The 22,565-nt window shown below is 38.5% G+C and overlaps 1 protein-coding gene and 1 long non-coding RNA gene across 7 annotated transcripts in view; one reads left to right on the top strand and one right to left on the bottom strand.

Moving 5' to 3' along the window:
• The window catches only part of RBL2 (RB transcriptional corepressor like 2), a 127,959-nt gene that overhangs the window by 37,697 nt on the left and 67,697 nt on the right, over positions 1–22,565 (bottom strand). For all 5 annotated transcript variants that reach the window (XM_033218404.1, XM_033218402.1, XM_033218401.1 and 2 more), the window contains 7 exons: positions 19,206–19,336; positions 15,497–15,697; positions 12,114–12,178; positions 7,418–7,546; positions 5,674–5,834; positions 5,516–5,580; positions 4,448–4,634 (listed from right to left, as the gene is read on the bottom strand). In XM_033218404.1, coding sequence (XP_033074295.1) covers positions 4,448–4,634; positions 5,516–5,580; positions 5,674–5,834; positions 7,418–7,546; positions 12,114–12,178; positions 15,497–15,697; positions 19,206–19,336 — 939 coding nt within the window. The remainder of the gene's footprint in view (positions 1–4,447; positions 4,635–5,515; positions 5,581–5,673; positions 5,835–7,417; positions 7,547–12,113; positions 12,179–15,496; positions 15,698–19,205; positions 19,337–22,565) is intronic.
• LOC117087790 lies at positions 184–21,941 on the top strand. 2 transcript variants are annotated; one of them, XR_004438914.1, is made up of 3 exons: positions 184–257; positions 19,969–20,108; positions 21,229–21,941. It is a non-coding gene; the product is annotated as an uncharacterized LOC117087790 (long non-coding RNA). The 2 variants fall into 2 exon arrangements; XR_004438913.1 differs by lacking the exon at positions 184–257 and adding an exon at positions 18,452–18,509.

The following is a 22,565-nucleotide window of genomic DNA, read 5'->3' as shown; positions in this document are numbered from 1 at the left end:
ATCAAAACCTCAACTTGAATTGTATTTCCCAGAATTCTCACATGTTGTGTGAGGCACCCAGTGGGAGGTAAATGAATCATGGAGGCCAGTCTTTCCCGTTCTATTCTTGTGATAGTGAATACATCTCACGAGATCTGATGGGCTTATGAGGGGTTTCCGCTTTTGCTTCTTCCTCATTTTTCTCTTGCCACCGCCATGTTAAGAAGTGCCTCTCGCCTCATACCATGATTCTGAGGACTCCCCAGCCACGTGGAACTGTAAGTCCAATTAAACCTCTTTTTGTTCCCAGTTTCAGGTATGTTTTTATCAGCAGCGTTAAAATGAACTAATACACCCACTATCCAAATATTCAAATTTGCTTCAGAGAGAGAGAATAAAATGAACATTCCCTAAAAAGGCAACTTGATGCAGAACAGCCTTCATTGGTCTTCCTAGCCCTCCTCTACCTTTGGTTACAAGAATCTATCAGTTTTTCCCATTAAAGTAGACAGGTCTTCAGAGAAACAAGTTAAAGTCAACACTCTTGACAACAAATATGGAAAAGACGTGACTTGGTGTCAAAGGAGCCAGTAAAACATCTTTATGATTTTTCAAATAAACTCTGAAAGGTTAAGATAACTTAACAGTGTCTTTTAATATTCAAGATAAACCAAATTTCCCTGTGTATTAAATGTACTTATTCTAATTTTTTAAAAAACCTAGCAAAATTTTCACCTGGCAACAGAGCCAACTATTCAAGTTTCCTAAGATACAGAAAAGCACAGAAATTTACTATATATAGAAACAAACCTACATGTTTTCTCTGTCTTAAAGTGCAATACAACTAAGACTTCCACTTTGTTTCAAAGAAATTCATTCTATAATTAAATCAATAAAATGATCTGGGTAGATGAATTGCATTCAAAAGGCTGCTCCCTGCCTTACAAGGTTTCTTGCAGTCACCTACTTCACTGTGCATGAACCAAAGCCTACATTGGGAAGCACTGGGAGGGAAAAACACCTTGTACATGAACAGGAGAATCAACAGCAGCCAGCAGCATATAACCACATCACCCACAGGCAGCAATAGTTTCACAGAGGAAACTAGGTGTGACAACCACAAACAGCTTCCTGCCAGAGTCCTCAAGATCAACATGGTGTTTCTTGGTAGCACTGTGCTTAGCTTTAGAGCTTCCTGTTCATTCTGATCAAGAGGAATCTTTCTTTAACTTGGGTGCAAATATTAAGTCGGTATCTTAAAAATATTTGGATGTTCCTTCTCCAAATAAAGACTTAAAAATTTGGAGTGACTCTGAGCTTTGCCCTTAGTCCTCTTTTATTCTCTCTTATTTCATACCTCTAAGTAATCTCTCCTCATTTTAGAGCTTTAAAAGCCATCTACAGTTGGGCGCGGTGGCTCATGCCTGTAATCCCAGCACTTTGGGAGGCCAAGGCAGGCAAATCATGAGGTCAGGAGTTCAAGACCAGCCTGACCAACATGGTGAAATGCCGTTTCTACTAAAAATACAAAAAATTAGCTGGGCGTGGTGGCAGGCGCCTGTAATCCCAGCTACTCAGGAGGCTGGGGCAGGAGAATCGCTTGAACCTGGGTGGCAGAGGTCACAGTGAGCTGAGATTGCACCATTGCACTCCAGCCTAGGTGACAGAGTGAGACTGTCTCAAAAAAAAAAAAAAAAGCCATCTGTATCCTGATGACCCTAGGACATATATACACAACCCCTAACCTCTACTGTGAACTGTGAACTCCGGTCTTCTATTCCACAACTGTCTATTCAACTTCTCTACTAGGATGCTTAAAAGACATCTCAAATTTAACATGCTAATAACCCTAACCCTTAATTCCCCTTCCCCCAGACTTGCTCTTCCCTCTTAATAAATTTCAGTAGTAAATGTTCCCGGAATGTCTACTATGTGCCAAGCACTGCAGACAACATTGGTCACAGCCTTCGTGAAGCTTATATTCTAATGCAAGGAGACAGGCAATAAATAATTCTTTCTACCTACCTCCCTACTTACTGTCAGACAGTGATAAATACAAGGAGAAACACTAGCAAGCAGAGTCAGGGGGAAAGGAAGTTGGGGAGGATGTTGTGGTTATTATTGACATAGCAGTCAGGTTATCAGAAACCAGAATGAAGTGAGAAGGAAGCCACATGAATATCTTGAAGTAATACGTTTTAGGCAGAGGGAATTGCAAAGGCAAAGGCTTTGTGTTGCAGGCATGCTTGGCATATCTGAAGAACAAAAAAGGAGGTTAATGTGGCATTAGTGGGTGAGGAGGGAGGATAGTAGTAGATGAATTCAGAGAGAGCCAGGGCCAGATAACTTACGACCTCACAGGCCCTGTCAGGATTTTAGCTTTTATACCATTCACCCAACTGGAGACATCACTGTTCTCTTTTTCTCAAACCCTAGATCCAAACCATCAGTAAATCCTGTGGGTGCTATCTCCAAAATATGGCCCAGATACAAACCATTCTCTGAAGCAAGCCACCATAAACTATTGCCAGAATCACTCCAATAGCTTAACTCCCTACTTCCACCCTTGTCTCGAACCCCACTTTCCCACAAGACCTTTAAAAATGTAAATCAGTCATTCTTCTTAATAACACCCTCTTAATGGCTTTCATCTCAATCACAGCAGAAGCAAAAGTTCTTATGATGGCTTCCAAAGCTTACATGGTCTGTCTGGCTCTCTTGTTCTTCCCTCTTCCTTGCACTTCTTTTTCTTCTCATTTTTTCTTTTTTGTTGAAAGACAGGCTCTTGCTCTGTCACCCAGGCTGGAGTGCAGTGATGCGATCACAGCTTACTGCAGCCTGCAACTCCTGGGCTCAAGGGATCCTCCTGACTCAGCCTCATAAGTAGCTGAGCCCACAGGTGGATACAACCATGGCCAGCTAATTTTTTGTATTAATATTTTATGTAGAGACAGGGTCTCGCTTTGTTGCCCAGACTTGTCTTGAATTCCTGGGCTCAAGCAGTCCTCTGCCTCAGTCTCCCAATGTGCTAGGATTACAAGCATGAGCCACCACACCTGGCCTCCCCTCACTTCTTACCACTTTTTCCCCTCACTGTATTCCTACCACACTGTCAGTCTCACTGTTCCTCCAAAAAGCTACTCCTATTCCAATTGCACAGCTTTGCATTTGTTATGCTCTCAGCTTCGAATACATTTCCCCAGCTATTCATATGGCTTGTTTCCTTGCTTACTTCTGGTGTGTGACACCCTTATCAACCACCTTACCTACAACAGACCACCCATCCCATTCTCACCTCCCCTCAATATTTTGTATTACTACTCTGTTTTACTTTCTTCATCTGTCATCACCCAACATACCATGTATTTACTTGTTTATCTCCTGTCCATCTCCCCACACTGGAATATAAGCTTCTTTAGAACAGGGTTCTCGTGGCTATTTTGTTCACTGCTGTATCTCCAGTGTCCAGGACACAACCTGACATATAAAATGCTTTAGGAATATTTGTTGAATGAATAAGCAGACCAGTCTCAAGTCTGAAGCAGCTCACTTCCAGGTGAATTGGCTCTTGGATTACCCAGTGTCTCTGGGGGCACTTGCCAGAAGTTTAGTGTTTTCTGTTACTACCACATAGCAGAAGGGAAACTCATGGCCTGCATCACCCTAAGTGTCTGTTTGAAAAAATACCATGTGGGGCCGGGCGCAGTGGCTCAAGCCTGTAATCCCAGCACTTTGGGAGGCCGAGACGGGCGGATCACGAGGTCAGGAGATCGAGACCATCCTGGCTAACACGGTGAAACCCCGTCTCTACTAAAATATACAAAAAATTAGCCGGGCGAGATGGCGGGCGCCTGTAGTCCCAGCTACTCGGGAGGCTGAGGCGAGAGAATGGCGTAAACCCGGGAGGCGGAGCTTGCAGTGAGCTGAGATCCGGCCACTGCACTCCAGCCTGGGCGACAGAGCGAGACTCCGTCTCAAAAAAAAAAAAAAAAAAAAAAAAAAAAAGAAAAAATACCATGTGGTCCTGAAATTCAGTTTAAAATAATTTCCTTAAAGACTATAGATCCTCAGTTTCTCCAGTCTCTTAAATGAAGGCCCCAAGCAGGTCAATTATCACTTTCTAAATGCCTAAAAGTAGTACATATAAGACTATATATTACTGTGTTCACTACATATAAGACTATATATTACTGGCCCATCTTTTTAAAACCAACAATTATCAGCATGACACATTTGTTTAAATTTATATTAATTTCTCTTTTTCTCAGACCTCAGTAAAATGAATGAAAGTTGATATTAACAAATCAAATATCATAGAGATACCTTTTTCAATTAAGAGAAGTATGATGAGAATTTTCTCCTTCATACTGTAGGCAAGTAAAACACAAACATGAAATTACCAAAATAAAAAAGAACCCCTGGCTTAACTCCTCCTGTATTTCTACTCTTCTGGTGTGGCTAAACTCACCTTGTCAAAATGCTGCTGTAAGATGTTTTTCATCTGCACCCTTTCAGCAGTCTCTGTTCCTGAACCAGTGTTCAGACACCTTGAGAGAGTCCCAATTTCCTCTTCAGCATCCTCTCCAAGAAATATCCGCTCATCTAAATTCCCAACAGATAAAACATACTCCTCATAGGCCTTATTGATGGCTTTACTATAGGAAAAACAAATACAGACAAAATGTACTCTCTCACAGAACTGCCATTTCAATTAATTATTTCATTTTTTTATTTACTAAAAGTTCTAACAATTTTTTGAAAGTTAAACTTTGGTAGGGTAACTTGTAGTTATAAAAACTGGATAGTATAGCTGGGCGCAGTAGCTCACACCTGTAATCCCAGCATTTTTGGAGGCCGAGGCAGGTGGATCACGAGGTCAGGAGTTCGAATCCAGCCTGGCCAGTATGGTGAGACCCTGTATCTACTAAAAATATAAAAATTAGCTGGGCATGGTGGCACGCGCCTGTATTCACAGCTACCCATGAGGCTGAGGCAGAAGAATTGCTTGAACCCAGGAGGTGGAGGTTGCAGTGAGCCGAGATTGTACCACTGCATTCTAGCCTGGGCGACACAGTGAGACTCCCTCTTAAAAAACAAAACAAAAACTGGATAGTATCACATGTAATCTTGCTATCCCCATGCTCATCCATCTCACAGTACAAGTATTTTGCTGACAGCGTTTCAGCTGCTGGTAGGTGCAGCTTCTGGTGAGAAGCTTAACTATCTGTCTAGCTGCTCTAGCCACCCCTGGAGACTTCCACACTTACACATCATCAATTTTCACCCATACAGTTCCAAAAGAATTTATTTCAAAATTTATAATCCAGAAGCTTAATGAAACTTCAAAGAACAGCCATATAATTTTGAACACATTTAAAAAGTGTGCTTATATTAGGTGACAGAATTTTTGCTTCCCCGTATTCTCTCACAAAACATATTCTCAGTTTCCAGAGTACAAACAATAAAAACACTAACCTCTGAAGTTTCCTAAGTATACAATTTAAAATATTAAAACATTTTATACAGAAGTACTCACAAACTCTCTCCAAAGTTTCCAGGTTCTAGAAACCCAGTAAGATTTTCTTCTTTTCCCTTAAGGAGCTATGATAAAAGAAGAGATCCTTAAGTCATCATGTTAAATCAAGTTTTTCTCCAGAAAACATTTTCACGTTATTTCTTTGCTACTTAACAAACCTTTTTTTCATAAAGTTTCCTAATATAGGGTTTCCAGAAATGTTCCTTTATCCCCTTTGCTTCCAAAACTAGGCCATCATGTAAGGAACACAGTTTCTCAATGATACAAGGGGGGTCAGAGGAAGGTTTAGAATCCTTAGCATGAAAATCTTCAGACAGGCCTATGGTGTACAGAATCAAAAAACAGAGATATCAGCATACAATAAGCCAATTTATAATAAACTTAACATTTTATTTATAATCAGTATACCACTTAGCATATGAATGTATAGGAAACAGTATATATGCGTCTATTTTAACCCTGAGAATTTGTCAAAAAATGGCAAATAGAAGTAAAGTGTATCATTACTCGAAAGATTTCAGTTATTCAATTATCTATGTAGAGATGGTTAAGGGAAACTTAAAACTTAAATTTTAGGATACTAAGATTTAAAAACCACAAAAATAAAATATAACTTTGCAAGTAAGTCTACTTTTAAACAAAAAATACCACTTTAAAAAAATTACACTGTTCAGAGATTATACACTTCAATTCGAATGTATTAGATGTATTTCACGCTGATTTACAGTTTATTCTTGCCCTAGACTCAGCACAAAAGAAAAAAAATCAAATGAAAATAAAAGAGGTAAAGGTCGGGCATTCCTATAATCCACTTTGGGAGGCCAAGGTGGGTGCATTACTTGAGTCCAGGAGTTTGAGACCAGCCCAGGAAACATGGCGAAACCCCATCTCTACTAAAAAATACAAAAAATTAGCTGGGTGTGGTGGTGTATGTCTGTAGTCCCAGCCACCTGGGAGGCTGAGATGAGAGGATCATCTGAGCCCAGGAGGTTGAGGCTGCAGTGAATTGTGATTGCACCACTGCACCCCATCCTGGGTGACAGAGTGAGACCCTGTCTCAAAAACAAATTCTTTTTAATTAAAAAAAAAAAAAAAAAGGTAAAAGTGAAAGGGAATATAAAAGGGAATTAGGACAGAAATGCAAGAAAGAACAGAAAATAATATGAGGAACATTAAATTTACCATACCAGGAGCAACTGAAGTAACTAACTCCACTAATTTTAAAAATCTACCTTGATAGACAAGCTGAAATTTTAACTGAAATCACCTCAAAACTGAGAATCACCCAGAATCCTATTACAATATTACTCCAATAGCAGCAGCAATATTTATTTTAACTCTATACACACTTTTTAATATTTGCTTTGAAAATCATAATTTGGGCTAACTACTTATCATTCATAGAAATTATATACCTAAGTTCTATTAAATGCAATGCCAAAATCATAATTTCCATATATGTTAGTTTAAAAGATGAAAGTTCATTTTATTTATTTTAGAACCATAACTATTCTTCCGTACCAAAATTTGAAATAAGATTCTTTCAGCAAATTCTTTTTGATCTCCTACGATGTGTCAGGCACAAAGTTTGCCAATGTAGAAAAACACTATCGGCTTTAATGTCATCTTTGCAACTCTGAGTTTCTAAATGCCTTCTCCTTGTTGAGTATATATTTCAGAAATTTCTAAAGTTGTCATTTAAGACTTTAAACTTCGTGGTATCTGCAAATGTTTTTCCAAAAATATTTTTACAGGAAGCTTGACTCTTAGTTATAAGTACCCTGGATAACTGTAATGACAGGAGCTTTTCAAAATACTGATGATAGAAAACCTGTACAACTCCAAGGGTAAACATAACACAGAAATGCAGATGGCCCAAAAATCTTTGATTTACAAACCTACCTTTAAAATTAGGGTTCACAAGTTCTTTACGATTAGAACACTGAAGTGCATTTCCATAAACTAAGTCCAAAGCACACAGCAGCAGGTGATAAGAATTGACCAGATCATCACTTATCATGGGGAAATTACCTGAAGGATTATAAGCACTTATAGAGTTAAATTAGCATTGAGTTTATAACATTTTAAAAACAATTTCTTCCTTTAATTATTATGACATTACAAAACATTGTACAAAATTGACTCATTACAATAAGTGTTTTGGCAAATTTAAATTTTGAGATATTACTCTTATATCTTAATAAATAAATATATATATATGTATGTATGTTTTTTTTTTTTTTTTAAGAGACAGAGTCTTGGTGGGTCACCCAGGCTGGAGTGCAGTGGTATGATCATGGCTCACTGCACCCTCAACATCTTGGTCTCAAGCGATCTTCCTGTCTCAGCCTCCTGGGCAGCTGAAATTACAGGCACACACCACCACACATGGCTAATTTAAAAAGTTTTCTTAGAGATGGTGTCTTGCTATGTTGCCCAGGCTGGTCTCAAACTCCTGGACTCAAGTGATCCTCCTGCCGTGGCCTCCCAAAGTGCTAGGATTACAGGTGTAAACCACTATGCCTGGCCTTTAATAAACAGCTTAGTGAAAACTATAACTTTACTAAAAATGCCATTCATTCATTCATTGTTTATTAAATACCTAGTAGCTGACTAAAACTTTATCATTGGTCTTTGAAAATTCTGAACACTAAAAATTCATAAATTATCTCAAACTGTAAGAAACTGTTTTGCATGAAGACATTTTTCTGTCATGAAAATTATTAGAAATACTTAGGAGACAGCCAAAAAAATCATTCATATAATTATTCTCATATACATTTTTTTTTTGAGGCAGAGTCTCGCTGTCGCCCAGGCTAGAGTGCAGTGGCACGATCTCAGCTCACTGCAAGCTCTGCCTCCCAGGTTCATGCCATTTCTCACATACATATTTTTAAAAGACCAGAACTTTTGATCAGACTCCAACAGTAACATTTTAAATACTTTTCTATATAATCTCAGACAAATTAATGCAACAGGAGTACCATTAAATATCTTTCAATTCCAGAGTTAATAATCCCAAGAATAATTTGCCGATGCTTGGTAACAAGGAAATAAGAAATCAAAAACCTAAACTGACAGAAACATGTCATTTCTGCAGTGCTGGTTGAACTCTAACACTGAACGCATTTTTACATGTAGTTAAGCCATTTTATTATTATCTTAATTTCTTAGAAATTAAGATTTCTAGTTATTTTATAACTTCAAGCCCATCCCTTTTTTGGTTAAACACCACACATGCATGCTTCATGGTGATTTTACATTCTTGTAACATCAAATTCAATTTAAATAGCTAGCATGCATATGAAGAATTATTTCCAAACCTTAGCGTTTTCACACTTAATGCCTACCCAAGTGTATATGTACACACACACACCCCCGCAGCTTTGTTTCAGGTTTCCCTTTCTCTCTGTTCCTCCAAAGAAAGTTACCACTTACCTCAGCACATACAAAACAATTCTTTTTTTTTTGCATAGATGGAAACATTCAACAAATCAACTTAAATGAATTAAAGAGAAAAAAAATTATTCTGTTGCCAAAGAGGCAAATGATAATCAACACATTAAACTGTGCATTGATATAGCCAAACCAACTTGCTTGGTTCTTCTATAAAGAGGTTTACTATTAAAATATACGTGGTTTCTCATGTTAAAAAAAAGGAAGTAAATAGCACCTACCGATTTCAAGCTACAAAGCCCATCACACCAACAAGCCTAAACTTGTTACTGGTGTGCACTTGCCATAGAAGGCAAAAGAAAACAGCAGCACTGTAACGTCTAATAAAAAGCTGAAATGCCCCTAGAGACCAGAATCTAATTTAATTTAAATTCTAGGACTCTCTCAACATGACGTATTTTATATTTCAAATCCTGACCTTACAAATAAATCTGACTTTGTGTGAGATATTTTATCTTTTAATCAACAAAGATAACAAGTAAATAGAAATGTTTCATCTCCGGAGTTGGCTTGTCATTAGAAAGGTGGCTACAAAAGAGTAAACCTTTCCCCAAAATAAATAAGAACTGAATTAAAGCAATTAAATGACTGTTAGAAAACATCACCGTGCATTATAAAAGATCAGCAGTGGATTGTGAGAGGACAAAGATTCTTTGTTTGTTTTTTGAGACAGGGTCTCGCTCTGTCGCCGACTGGAGGCGCAATCTCAGCTCACTGCAGCCTCCACCTCCCAGGTTGAAGCAATTCTCCCATCTCAGCCTCCCAAGTAGCTAGGATTCCAGGCATATGCCACCATGCCCAACCCACAAAGGTTCTTAAGGTGGAATTACTATAAACTGAATTAATGAGATAAAATTCAAACACTGAGCTAATTACAGAGAAAAAACCACCCCAACAGGTCCAGTGAGAACAAAATAAGGACAATGAAATTATTTTTTATTGTATTGTACATATTATATACAGTACCAAATATATTTACTTCTAAGTACACATATGCCATAAGAGACAAACAAAACAGATAAAAATCCTAGAAGTCAGACATACTTGCCCAATACAATCATATGAAAAGATTACCATCATATATAATAGCAGTCACACATTCTAAAATTTGTAGCCACTGTAAAAATGGTTTATATACTCCAAAACCTTTATTTCATGCCACTAATCATGTCGCCTTTGTCATCACTAAAGAAACATGCCAGTGTCATGTATAACAGAAGATTTTTCTCTTGAATCAAGCATGCAGCTTAGGGAAGGAAGGACGGCAGCTCTCACCCTAACTAGCTAGAGAGGGACCAGTTGTAATTAAGATAAATCAAACCTGGAGACCAACAATATCACACATTCTTCCCAGAGGCCTTCACAGCCAGTATGAAACTAAGAACCAGGAACCAGGAGATCTGAGTTCAAATCTTAGCTTTGTTGCCAGCAGCTAGTTTCTGGGCTCAGCTGCCTCATCTTTAAAGTAACTAAGCTGGCTGAGCACGGTGGCTCACACCTGTAATCCCAACACTTTGGGAGGCTGAGGTGGCGGATCACTTGAGGTCAGGAGTTCAAGACCACCCTGCCCAACATGGTAAAACCCCAACTCTACTAAAAATACAAAAATTAGCTGGGTATAATGGTGCATGCCTGCAACTGCAGCTACTCAAGAGGCTGAGGCACAACAATCACTTGAACATAAGAGGCAGAGGTTGCAACAAAGCAACCTGGGCAACAAAGCAAGACCCTGTCTCAAAAATAAGAATAAAAATAAAAAATAAAGTAAATAAGTTAAGCTAGGCCAGGTGCGATGGCTCACACCTATAAGTCCAGCACTTTGGGAGGCCGAGGCAGGTGGATCATGAGGTCAGGAGTTCAAGACCAGCCTGGCCAAGGTGGTGAAACTCCGTCTCTACAAAAAACTATAAAAAATTAGCCGGGCGCGGTGGCAGGCACCTGTAATCCCAGCTACTTGGGAGGCTGAGGCAGGAGATTGCTTGAACCCGGGCAGCAGAGGTTGCAGTGAGCCAAGATCGCACCACTGCACCCCAGCCTGGGCGACAGAGTGAGACTCCGTCTCAAAAAAAAAAAATTAAGCTAGTTAATCTAATAATGAGAATCTCTCTTATATTTATGAAACTCCTTCCAGCTCTATGATTGTTAACTTTGCATTTTATTGAGCTATCTTAATGGCAAAGGCATTCCACATAGTATAAAGAAGAAACCTATGTAATAATATAACTGCACTTTCCTATCTACTTTAGATTACTAAGAATTATTTCTACATAGAAATATAAAAAGGAACCGGGTGCCATGGCTCATGCCTATAATCCCAGCACTTTGGGAGGCCAAGGTGGGCAGATCACCTGAGATCAGGAGTTCGAGACCAGCCTGGCCAACATGGTGAAACCCCATCTCTACTGAAAACACAAAAATTAGCTAGGCATGGTGGTGGGCACCTGTAATCACAGCTATTCGGGAGGCTGAGGCAGAATTACTTGAACCTGGGAGGTGTAGGCTGCAGTGAGCTGAGATTGTGCCACTGCAATCCACCATGGGAGACAGAGTGAGACTCCATCTCAAAATAAATAAATAAATAAATAAATAAATAAATACAAAAAGGACAAAAAATAATAGAGACGTGTATTTCACTGAATGCAGACTTTGCGTAGGTCAAATGAGATGAGAAAATGAAAAAAAAGGAAAGAAAATAAGTAGTATATAAAAGTATTTGACTAAGTATACTTATCTGAAAAAGATACAAAAAGAAAAAAAAATCTGAACTGTCCTGAGGTAGATCAGTAATTGCACTCAAGTAAATAAGATACATCTCATGAAAAATAGAGTTCACAACACAAGCATATACAGAATAATGTGTTTTCAGCTCATAATTTGAAAGAGTCGCTTTGGGTAGTAAAGATGTTGTATATAACAAAATTAAAGGACTTTCCATTTAATAAGAGAAGATTTGGATATTGTAAAGAAATCCAATAGATTCTTTGATAAAAAGGCAATACTTAAAAAAGAATCTAGGATTAAAACCCTTGAGAAAATTTTCAGTGAAAACCTTTTCCTGATACATGTTAGAAGCTGACAAAATTAATACCTGTAAACGTAAACAGACGCATTAATATCTAAATAAATATTACTATTTTCTTACCTTTTGCATATATAAAAAGCACCCAACAAAAATGGAAAATTTCAGACACAGTACAGGGCTGTCGCCTTTGGGGGAAGAAAAAAAAAAGTCATGAGACAACAGAAGAATCAGAAAAAAAACATCCCAAATGACTATAAATTAGGTGTCAAATAAAACCCACAGTTAAAGGAGAGAGACCACATTCAGCTTCACATGGAAAACATGGACGTTCTGCCTCAACAAAATACTGGTAGGAAATAGCTGGGATCCAGGGAAAGAGCCCATTTCAAAGAAAAGAAAATTCTTAAAGAATTTTTAAAGTTTTTTGAGGGCAAGATAGGTAAGGTGGAAAATAAAATGAATAAAAATAGTACTTTTGATGACATAGCAATGCTATGCTGCTTTAAGACCACTATATGCAGTCAGATACATCCTCATTTTTTTCTCCTTTATCATAGCTAATGACCTGTATCCCTCCCTCCCTCCCTAAAGATATTCCAGACTATATCAAATCACAAAAGGCCTTTTTAATGTAAATTATGAGCTTCCTATAATTCCTTATACTTCCATCCATTAAGAGTACCTGTTGTATATTGCCAAGTTGTCTGCTAAAGTTTCAGACCTGCTTTAAGCTTGGCTTTTCTACCAAAACCTCTGACAACTTTTAGACAAGAAATCTGTGGTTTCCACATCCCAACAGCCTTATTCTAACAAGGTGCCGAGAGGAACGAAATTCCATGGAGATTAGATTAGATTTAGTTCAGCATTACCATTAGCTAGGGTACACTTGCTCACCTGGACTTAGTCATTTCATCTGTCAAAAGATTATTCTATTTGGGTACAATACTGTACTTAATTCACCAGTCCATGGCAAGGATTAAATGTCAGTGTTCTGCTTTTAAAAGCAGCCTCTCTACCATAGGCGCGTGATAAACTATTTCTAATTTGGTTGCCTACCAAAATAAAATTCAATTTTTTTTTTAGCTTAACACTTAAGCTACTCTTAATTCTGGCTGTACAACTTGAGAATTCTAGGAAAAAAAAAAAACTTGACTAACCTCCCACATTTTCTCTTGTTTTACTGCCTTTGTGTCTTTTTACATCTCTATTCCCTCTTGTAGTCATGGGACTTTTATAACACACTGCATTGCATGCACTGCAATCTTCATACCTGCCTCATCTCGCTGACTGTACTGTAAGCTCTCAGAAGACAGAGTCTGTGGGGTTTGGTGTTTTAAAAATGCCTGTGTCCTAGGAAAATATCTAACTGTATTTCCTGTGGATATGTGCTAAACAAATAGTGACAAATTTTCAAATAGTGTGTGAGAGATGCAGGATACAGTCACAGTAAAGCACATGGGTTCTGCAGTCAGTTTCAATAAAAGCTCTACACTTAGTTGTGTGACTCTGGCCAAATTACTTAACCTCTCAGTGCTTATTTTCTCCATCTGTAATAACAGTATGAGCATCACAAGGTTGTCAGAGGGATTAACTGAAGTAATACATATTGAAGTCTTAAGAGTCCCTGCCCCAAAACAAATGCTCAGTAAGTGCTATACATCATGACTACAGGTAGCAGAAAGAGCTAATAGAAAGTATACAAAGTGATAAAAATGTAAAATCTCTAATAAAGTGATTTACTTTTTTTTTTTTGAGATAAGGTCTTGCTCTGTCACCCAAACTGGAGTACAGTGGTATGATCACAGCTCACTGCAGCCTCAACCTCCCAAGCTCAAGTGATCCTCCCACCTCAGCCTCCCCAGTAGCTGGGACCACGGGTGTGAGTCACTATTCCAAGCTAATTTTTGTATTTTTTGTGGAAATGAAGTTTTGCCATGCTGCCCAGGCTGGTCTCAAACTCCTGGGCTCAAGTGATCCGTCTGCTTCAGCCTCCCAAAGTGCTGGGATCAGGTGTGAGCCACTGCACACGGCCTTTTAAAATTATCTTAATTAGAATTAGGTAGTATACACATCCTAAGAAATATCGAAACAAGTGCAATCTGAAATTATTTTCCAGATACTCCAAAAAAAGAAGATATCTTCCTATAAATGATCACACTGGCCTCACTCAGACTCAACACAAAGCTTCTATCCAAACTTTAGAATACTTCATTATTTATTTATTTATTTATTTAGTGACAAAGTCTCACGACCCAGGCTGGAGTGCAGTGGGGCGATCGCAGCTCACTGCAATCTCCGCCTCCTGGGTTCAAGCAATTCACCTGCCTCAGCCTCTCAAGTAGCTGGGACAACTGGCACATGCCACCATACCTGCCTATTTTTTGTATTTTTAGTGGAGATGGGGTTTTGCCACGTTGGCCAAGCTAGTCTTGAGCTCCTGACCTCAAGCAATCCACCTGCCTTGGCCTCCCAAAGTGCTAGGAGAATATGTCATTTTATTTATTTATTTATTAATAAAACGGAGTCTCGCTCCATCGCCCAGGCTGGAGTGCAGTGGCGTGATCACGGCTCACTGCAACCTCCACCTCCGAGGTTCAAGTGATCCTTCCACCTCACCCTCCCAAGTAGCTGGGATTATAGGCACTCACTACCACACCCTGCTAATTTTTATATTTTTAGTAGAGATGGGGTTTCGCCATGTTGGCCAGGCTGGTCTCAAACTCCCGACCTCAAGTGATCCACCTGCCTTGGCCTCCCAAAGTGCTGGGTTTACAGGCACTCAGCCAGAATATCTCTATCTATCTATCTATCTATCTATCTATCTATCTATCTATCTATTTATTTATTTGATGGAGTTTCATTCTTGTCGCCCAGGCTGGAGTGCAATGGTACAATCTTGGCTCACTGCAATTTCTGCCTCTCGGTTCAAGGCATTCTTCTGACTCAGTCTCCCGAGTAGCTAGGATTATAGGTGTGCACCACCACGGGGAGCTAATTTTTGTATTTTCAGTAGAGCTGGAGTTTTGCCATGTTGGCCAGGCTGGTCTTGAATTCCTGACCTCAGGTGATTCGCCCGCCTCAGCCTCCTAAAGTGCTGGGATTTATATATATCTAGATACAGATACATCTCCAAGGCAGCTAAAGGGTGAAAATCCCTGAAGTCTGACTTGTACAGTTTGCATTTTTTGTTGCTTAAATGAAAAAGGAAGGTTTCAGAACAAGGATCACTGAGGGAAAAATAATAATAAAATAAAATAAAACAACAAAAATGAAAGTTTATAGAAACAAAGACCCGTATACATTTAGCAACATGAAAAAAGCCAAACTCTTCATGGCTAACCCACAATGAAAAGCAAAAAAAAGCATCATTAAAAGAAAACTATTGTGGAAAAAGATTTTTTAAATCTCCTTTCTTTTTTAAAATGAAAAAGAAAAACTAGCAAAATATTAACACTGCAGCACAGACTAATGTGTATTCCCGATGAACCAACATGAAAACCTACCGCTGTTTCCTTCCTCGCTGCTGACGAGGTTGCTCCTCTTGAGGGTATTTAAAGATGTCCTGAAAAATGGGTTCATATTTCTTAAAAATTACAGCAGAAACAGTGAAGTTTCTTTCTAATCTCTCAGTACGTTCTCTGAAATGTGGGGGTAGATTTGCCATATCTTCCCACTTCTTCATCTTATTAAAAAATTCGATTAAGCTGGTATTAAAGACAAACAATAAGATATTTCATAATTAACATAAAGGTAAAGTATACAAAAGTAAGTATTCAAAAGTAAATCAATATTATCTCATTAAATTATATTACTTTTAGACAGTGAAATAAAATCATAACTGGTGTCTCTGACTAGCTTAATTTCTTACAGATTGGTATATTCCTCTGATCCTCCAAATTAATTTTGTTTAGGTTACCTAAACTATTTGTTAACTATGAAATATTTGAAAATACAAACCAAAATTAACAAGAGTAACCTAACCAACATTCACCCTGGTTCACTGCCAGATTTTTAAAATGTTAACATACTGAATAAATTTTGTCATTTTTGCTTCAGTTCTTTTTTTTTTCTTTTAAGAGATAGGGTTTCGCTCTGTCACCCATGTTGGAGTTCAGTGGCAAGATCACAGCTCATTGCAGACTCCTGGGCTTGAGTGATCCTCCAACTTTGGCTTCCCAGAACACTGTGATTACAGGTATGAGCCACCTCCCCAACTCCCCGCCACTTCAGATTTTTTTTTAAACTAGCAACACTATAGAAACAGCCAAGACTAGGCACAGTGGCTCACACCTGTAATCCCAGCACTTTGGGAGGCCAAAGTGGGCAACTCACAAGGTCAGGAGTTTGAAACCAGCCTGGCCAACATGGTAAAATCCCGTCTCTACTAAAAATACAAAAAATTAGCTGGGCGTGGTGGTGGGAACCTGTAATCCCAGCTACACAGGAGGCTGAGGCAGGAAAATCACTTAAACCTGGGAGGCGGAGGTTGCAGTGAGCAGAGATCGTGCCACTGCACTCCAGCCCGGTGACAGTGCAAGACTCTGTCTCAAAAAAGAAAAGGAAAAAAAAAACATCAAATTTCCCATTTTATACTCCTCCCTAATCCTATCCCTACCCTTCTTCCCCAAAGATAAACACCATTCCAAAGTTGGTCTTAATCCTTCCTATGTTTTCACACTTACTACACATACACATGTATGCGTAAACAATAAGCAATATCTTATTACTTATTACCTGTTTTTTCATTTTATATAAATGGTATCATACTTCAGTGGTATTCTGCAACATGCTTTTTCACTCTCAATAACGTTTCTGACATTAATGTTGATACGTAAGATATATTCATTTTAATTGCTAAAAACATTCTTTCATATGAACATACAAGGATTTTTTGCATTCATCCCCCAACCTAAATTTAGGTTGTTTCTAATATTCCATGATAACAAAAAGTGTTGTAATGAAAACATCCTTATACACGTGTGCAGGAGTTTCTTTAGGGACTACTCCAAGAAGTAGAGTAAGAAAATGTGCACCTTCAATGTTACTAGATACCACCAAATTTCCTAGTAAAGTAGTTATGCCAATTTTGACTTTCACCAATGTACACCAGCAATACAGAGTTCCTGGCTGAGCGCGGTGGCTCATGCCTGTAATCCCAGCACTTCCGGAGACCAAGGCAGGCGGATCACTGGAGGTCAGGAGTTTGAGACTAGCCTGGCCAACACGGTGAAACCCGGTCTCCACAAAAAAATACAAAAATTAGTCAGGTATAGTGGCGTGTGCCTTTATCCCTGCTACTCTGGGAGGCTGAAGCATGAGAATCACTTGAACCTGGGAAGTAGAGGTTGCAGTAAGTAGAGATCAAGCTACTGCACTCCAGCCTGGGCAGCAGAGTGAGACTCTATCTCAAAAAAAAGGAATTGAAAAATAAAAAACAGAGAGTTCCTGTTTCCCTGTACAGTGACCAAACTTGGCATAACAGACTTCAAATTTTCCCAATGATAAGAATAAAATGTTGGCCAGGCACAGTGGCTCACACCTGTAATCCCAGCACTCTGGGAGTCCAAGGTGGGTAGATCACCTGAGGTCGGGAGTTGGAGACCAGCCTGGCCAACACGGTGAAACCCCCTCTCTACCAAAAATACAAAAATTAGCCAGGTGTGGTGGCGTGCGCCTGTAATCCCAGCTACTTGGGAGGCCAAGCCAGGAGAATCGTTTGAACCTGGGAGGCAGAGATTGCAGTGAGCTGAGATCACGCCCCTGCACTCCAGCCTGGGTGAAAGAGCAAGACTCCACCTCAAAAAACAAAAAAAAGAAATGTTATATTTTTACTTTGAAAGTCTTTATTAGTGACATTATCTTTTCTTGTATCTATTAGCTATATGAATTATAACCTTTGTGAAGTCATATTCTTTATTCATTTTATTAACCCTGTTAGTAGTTCCTTATATAATTCTGGATACTGATTCTTTGGCCAATGTAACTCAGGATGGAGTTAAAGGTTAAAAGAAGATTACTAAAATTGACAATGTCAGCTAAAACATGACGTTGTGAATTATTTTATTTTATTTTATTTTATTTGAGATGGAGTCTCACTCTTGTCACCCAGGCTGGAATACAATGGTACAATGATCTCGGCTCACTGCAACCTCTGCCTCCCAGGCTCAAGTGATTTTCCTGCCTCAGCTTCCTGAGTAGCTAAGATTACAGACGCACGCCACCACACTCAGCTAATTTTCGTTTTTTTTAGTTGAGACGGGGTTTCACCACGTTGGCCAGGCTGGTCTCCAATTCCTGACCTCAAGTGATCCACACACCTCGACCTCCATAAGTGCTGGGATTACAGGCGTGAGCCACCACGCCCAGCCTGTTAATTATTTAAACAGTAACCTTTTTTGTTTTTTGTTTTGGAGACAAAGTCTTGCTCTGTTGCCCAAGCTGGAGTGCAGTACTGCTCCAACATTCAGGACTCAAGTGATCCTCCCGTTTCAGCCTCCCAAGTAGCTAGGCCTGCAGGTATGCACAACCACACCCAGTTAATTTTTTTATTTAGTGATTTTTTTTAACCATTAAATCCATACATTTTGACAGTCGTAATTTCCCCCAAAATGCTAAACATCATTTTTCCACTTATCTTTAATAAGCCATGTAAGAAAATTCACCTAAAAGGCACAAAAAATTAATGTAATCAATTTAACTACAAAACAGATAAAGCAATTTCTGCCTCTTCTTTTAAACGTATTTGACCCTTTCTAAAATGGATTATAATCATGTCATTTATCCTCCAAACAGGAAACTGAGAAATACTTACACATTCTATTTATATTAAGACCACAAGTCCTGTGCACATATTTCTAAGTATAATAGCAAATAATATTTTATTTACCTTTTCAACTTAGAGTATCTCCTAAAGTTTGTCAATATCCTTCATTTCTCCCAATATTACACAATGTCCTAACCTTTAAAAATAAATTCTTCCATACAAGTGCCTAATACATTAAAATTTAAATATTTTCACCAAAGAAGTAAAATATAAGGGATACTAACTTTGATATAAATAAAGGAAAATCATTAGATGCTAGTTTTAGCATCTAATTTCACCAGTCCACAGGTACAAATGTTCAGAAAATGAACAGACATAATTCTTACTATTGCTATGATTTATGAGCTTACATTGGCCACACTCTACTTCTCAAACTCTAACATAGTTACCTCTGCTCTGAACATTTCAGGATTCTAGTTAAAGATACATAGTTTCCTTCCACTGTCCCTTTGCTTACAGTTGGAACAGATTTTCTGCAAGCCACATACAAGGCACATGCTAACCAATGAAGATCATTTCCCTGTAAAAGAAGAGAAAATTGATTTTTAGTTAATAAGCTACATATATACATTTCAATTTTTTAAAGTACATTTAAATTGAAAGTGTTGTTTATATTTTTGTGGGAAACTTATTTTCAATGATGACCCTATATCATATGCTCTTTTTTTTTTGAGATGGAGTCTTGCTCAGTCACCCAGGCTTGAGTGCAGTGGCACGATCTTGGCTCACTGTAACCTCCACCTCCCAGGTTCAAGCAATCCTCCTACCTCAGCCTCCCAAGTAGCTGGGACTACAGGCACGCACCACCACACCTGGCTAATTTTTGTATTTTTTGTAGAGACAGGGTTTTGCCATGTTGCCCAAGCTGGTCTTGAACTCCTGGCTTCAAGTGATCCATCCGCCTTGGCCTTCCAAAGTGCTGGGATTACAGGTTTGAGTCACTGTACCCAGTCCCAAATGCTCTTCTTATAATGTGACATTGACATTATTCCACTGAAAGGTAGAGAGGGTTCCCTCACCTTGGACCTGGGCAAGGGTCTGCATCTCTCACATTGATTAACTGTCTCTATCAACAGCAGAGGTGGAAGTGAAACTATGTAATTCTAAAGATTATACAAGGCAATATAGATTCCACTTGGTTCTCTCTCTTAGGACATGTGCCTTGGGAGTCCTGAACCAACAAGAATTTAGCTACCCTGGATCACCATGCTGGTGAGACCACATGGAACAAACATACAGAGATGCCCAGTGAGCTCCAGTTCTGCCAGTACCTAGTTGCTCAAGTCTTCCAGGTGAGATACCAGTCATTTTGATGCAGAAACATGACATCCACACTGTCCCCAGCCTGAATTCCTTACTCACAGAAGCTGTGAGCCAAACAAATTGTTTTCTGCCCCAAAGCCTTAAGGCAATTTGTTACATAGCGATAGTAATGGAAACAATATTATTGTTTTTGTTTTTGTTTTTTTAATTTATTTTTTTTGAGATGCAGTCTTGCTCTGTTGCCCAGGCTGCAGTGCAGTGGCACCATCTCGGCTCACTGCAAGCTACGCCTCCCAGGTTCACACCATTCTCCTGCCTCAGTCTCCCGAGTAGCTGGGACTACAGGCGCCCACCACCATGCCCGGCTAATTTTTTGTATTTTTAGTAGAGACTGGGTTTCAATGTGTTAGCCAGGATGGTCTCGATCTCCTAACCTCATGACCCGCCCACCTCGGCCTCCCAAAGTGCTGGGATTACAGGCGTGAGCCCCCGTGCCTGGCCTTTTTTAATATTTTTAATCTTGCACAAAATCTAGAAAAGTGATAGAAATACAAAATTAAGCTTGAATGGATATTCAGCCACTAATTTTATACCTAATCAAAACACATACATGAATACATAAAATTTATTTTTATAACCAAATGAGACTATTGTGGATCTCCTACTAGATATCATTCAAAAATAATAATTTTTAAGGCACTGTTTCTAAAAGATCATCTTCACAATCCTTTTTTATTCAAGAAGTGATACAACTTTCCTCTTCCTATAAAAGCGAGGAAGGATGGAAAATGTCCTTTACCTTCACTGTATTCATTACTGGTCTAAATGAAAATGAGAAAAACTGGAAATTCTTCATTTTTCACATTTACACAGACTGTCTTACAAATCCACTTACATGTATCAATAGCATAGATGTTCTATTGTGAAAAAAAAAAACAGCCAAGATTTATGTATTATATATGTCTCTGGGAGATGGTTTCATAATATTCTTGATTTATGATGTAAAAGCAAATTTAGATGCATAACTACTGCATTTGTCTACTCTATCAAGATCTCTTAGAAAGTATAAAGTTAAGTTAGTCACAGTATTATCCTGTGCTTCAATAAAGGGTTTAAAAGATAATCTATAATGTTCTATTTTGGCTCTAGAAAATTCACAACTACTTGGATGGTGGAGAGAGAACAACAACAACAAAAAAAGAAAGTCTACAACTATATCATTCCTAAAAAGAAGAAAAGAATTAGTCTTGTGAGAATTTTACCGTGCTTAGATGACAAAACGGAGTGGGAAGCTCTTTTAAACAATTTATGCAAAGAGTAGACTCTGCCTAGGTTATCTTTGGTCCTAAAAAATATTTGTTGAAACATTCCGTAATACTAAAAAATAGTTATCCTCAAAATTAATATCTCATGGCCATATCTTATAGGGTCAAATAGATCTGGTTTCAAATTCTGGCCCTGCCATACAGTAGCTATAACACAGTGGGAAAATTACTAAACAGTCTCAGAGGCTGCATTTTTTGGCTGAGGACTGTAAGAATGAGTTACAGGTTAAAAATGCACAGAAAATACAATAAATCAAGTTAAATTTCCATAACCAGTATTCTGTATTAAATATCATAAGAGCTTTATTTCCCCTTACACTCCCCTGAGAATGACATCCCACATTATCTCACAGCGTACCTCACTATAAGCCCCACAAAGGCAGGTATTTTTAGGCTTTGTCTGATGCTCTATATCCAGCACTGAGAACGGTGTGTAGCAAGTAATAGGTGCTCAAGAAATATTTGATGAATATTTTACTGAGTAAATCATTTACTGAATAAACTGGGCTAAGAAGCTGAAACTAAAGTCTCAGTAATCAAAAGAATTGAGTAATCAAACGTGTTTTCAAAAATAATTTACTAACCAGCTCTTATGTGGTATTTGCTCATGTATCACTGGACTTCATACAACTTAACCGCTATGAGTTGAAATATCTCAACTAAATGGTGATAATATTTGTTCTATCTAATTTACAGGATCATCCTGAGGGTAAAATAAAAACTTGTTTAGAAGCCTTTAAGGCCCTTTACCAAAGAAAAAAAAAAGCAAAAAAAAAAAAAAAAAAAAGTCAACCAGTCCTTCTCTTCGCCAGACTACAGAAAGGCACCAAGAGATGTACAGGAACATAGCTCACTCAGCCAGATCACGTAAATATACAAAGAGCTTAGGAAACTTGAAAGCACCGTCCATATGGGTGCTTTATGTGCCAGAAACTACATTATTGCCTCATTTAATCTTCAGGACAGCTCTGTGAAGTAAACACAAATATCTCCAGTTTAGAGATCACAAAACTCAACTTTCCAGCGGTTAAGTAAATTGTTCAGTCACCCAGGTCTGTCGGGTTCTAAAGCCACCATACACTATCTTTCTTCTGCAGATATAACAATTCAAAGAGGGAACTTGTAACTGAATCAAAATTCTATTAATGCAAATACAAATTA

This window comes from Trachypithecus francoisi, unplaced genomic scaffold, assembly GCF_009764315.1.
Source record: "Trachypithecus francoisi isolate TF-2019V2 unplaced genomic scaffold, Tfra_2.0 Lachesis_group10, whole genome shotgun sequence".
Taxonomy (NCBI): Eukaryota; Metazoa; Chordata; class Mammalia; order Primates; family Cercopithecidae; genus Trachypithecus; species Trachypithecus francoisi.
Note: the sequence above shows the minus strand (reverse complement) of the source record. Positions and strands in the feature narration are given on the sequence as shown.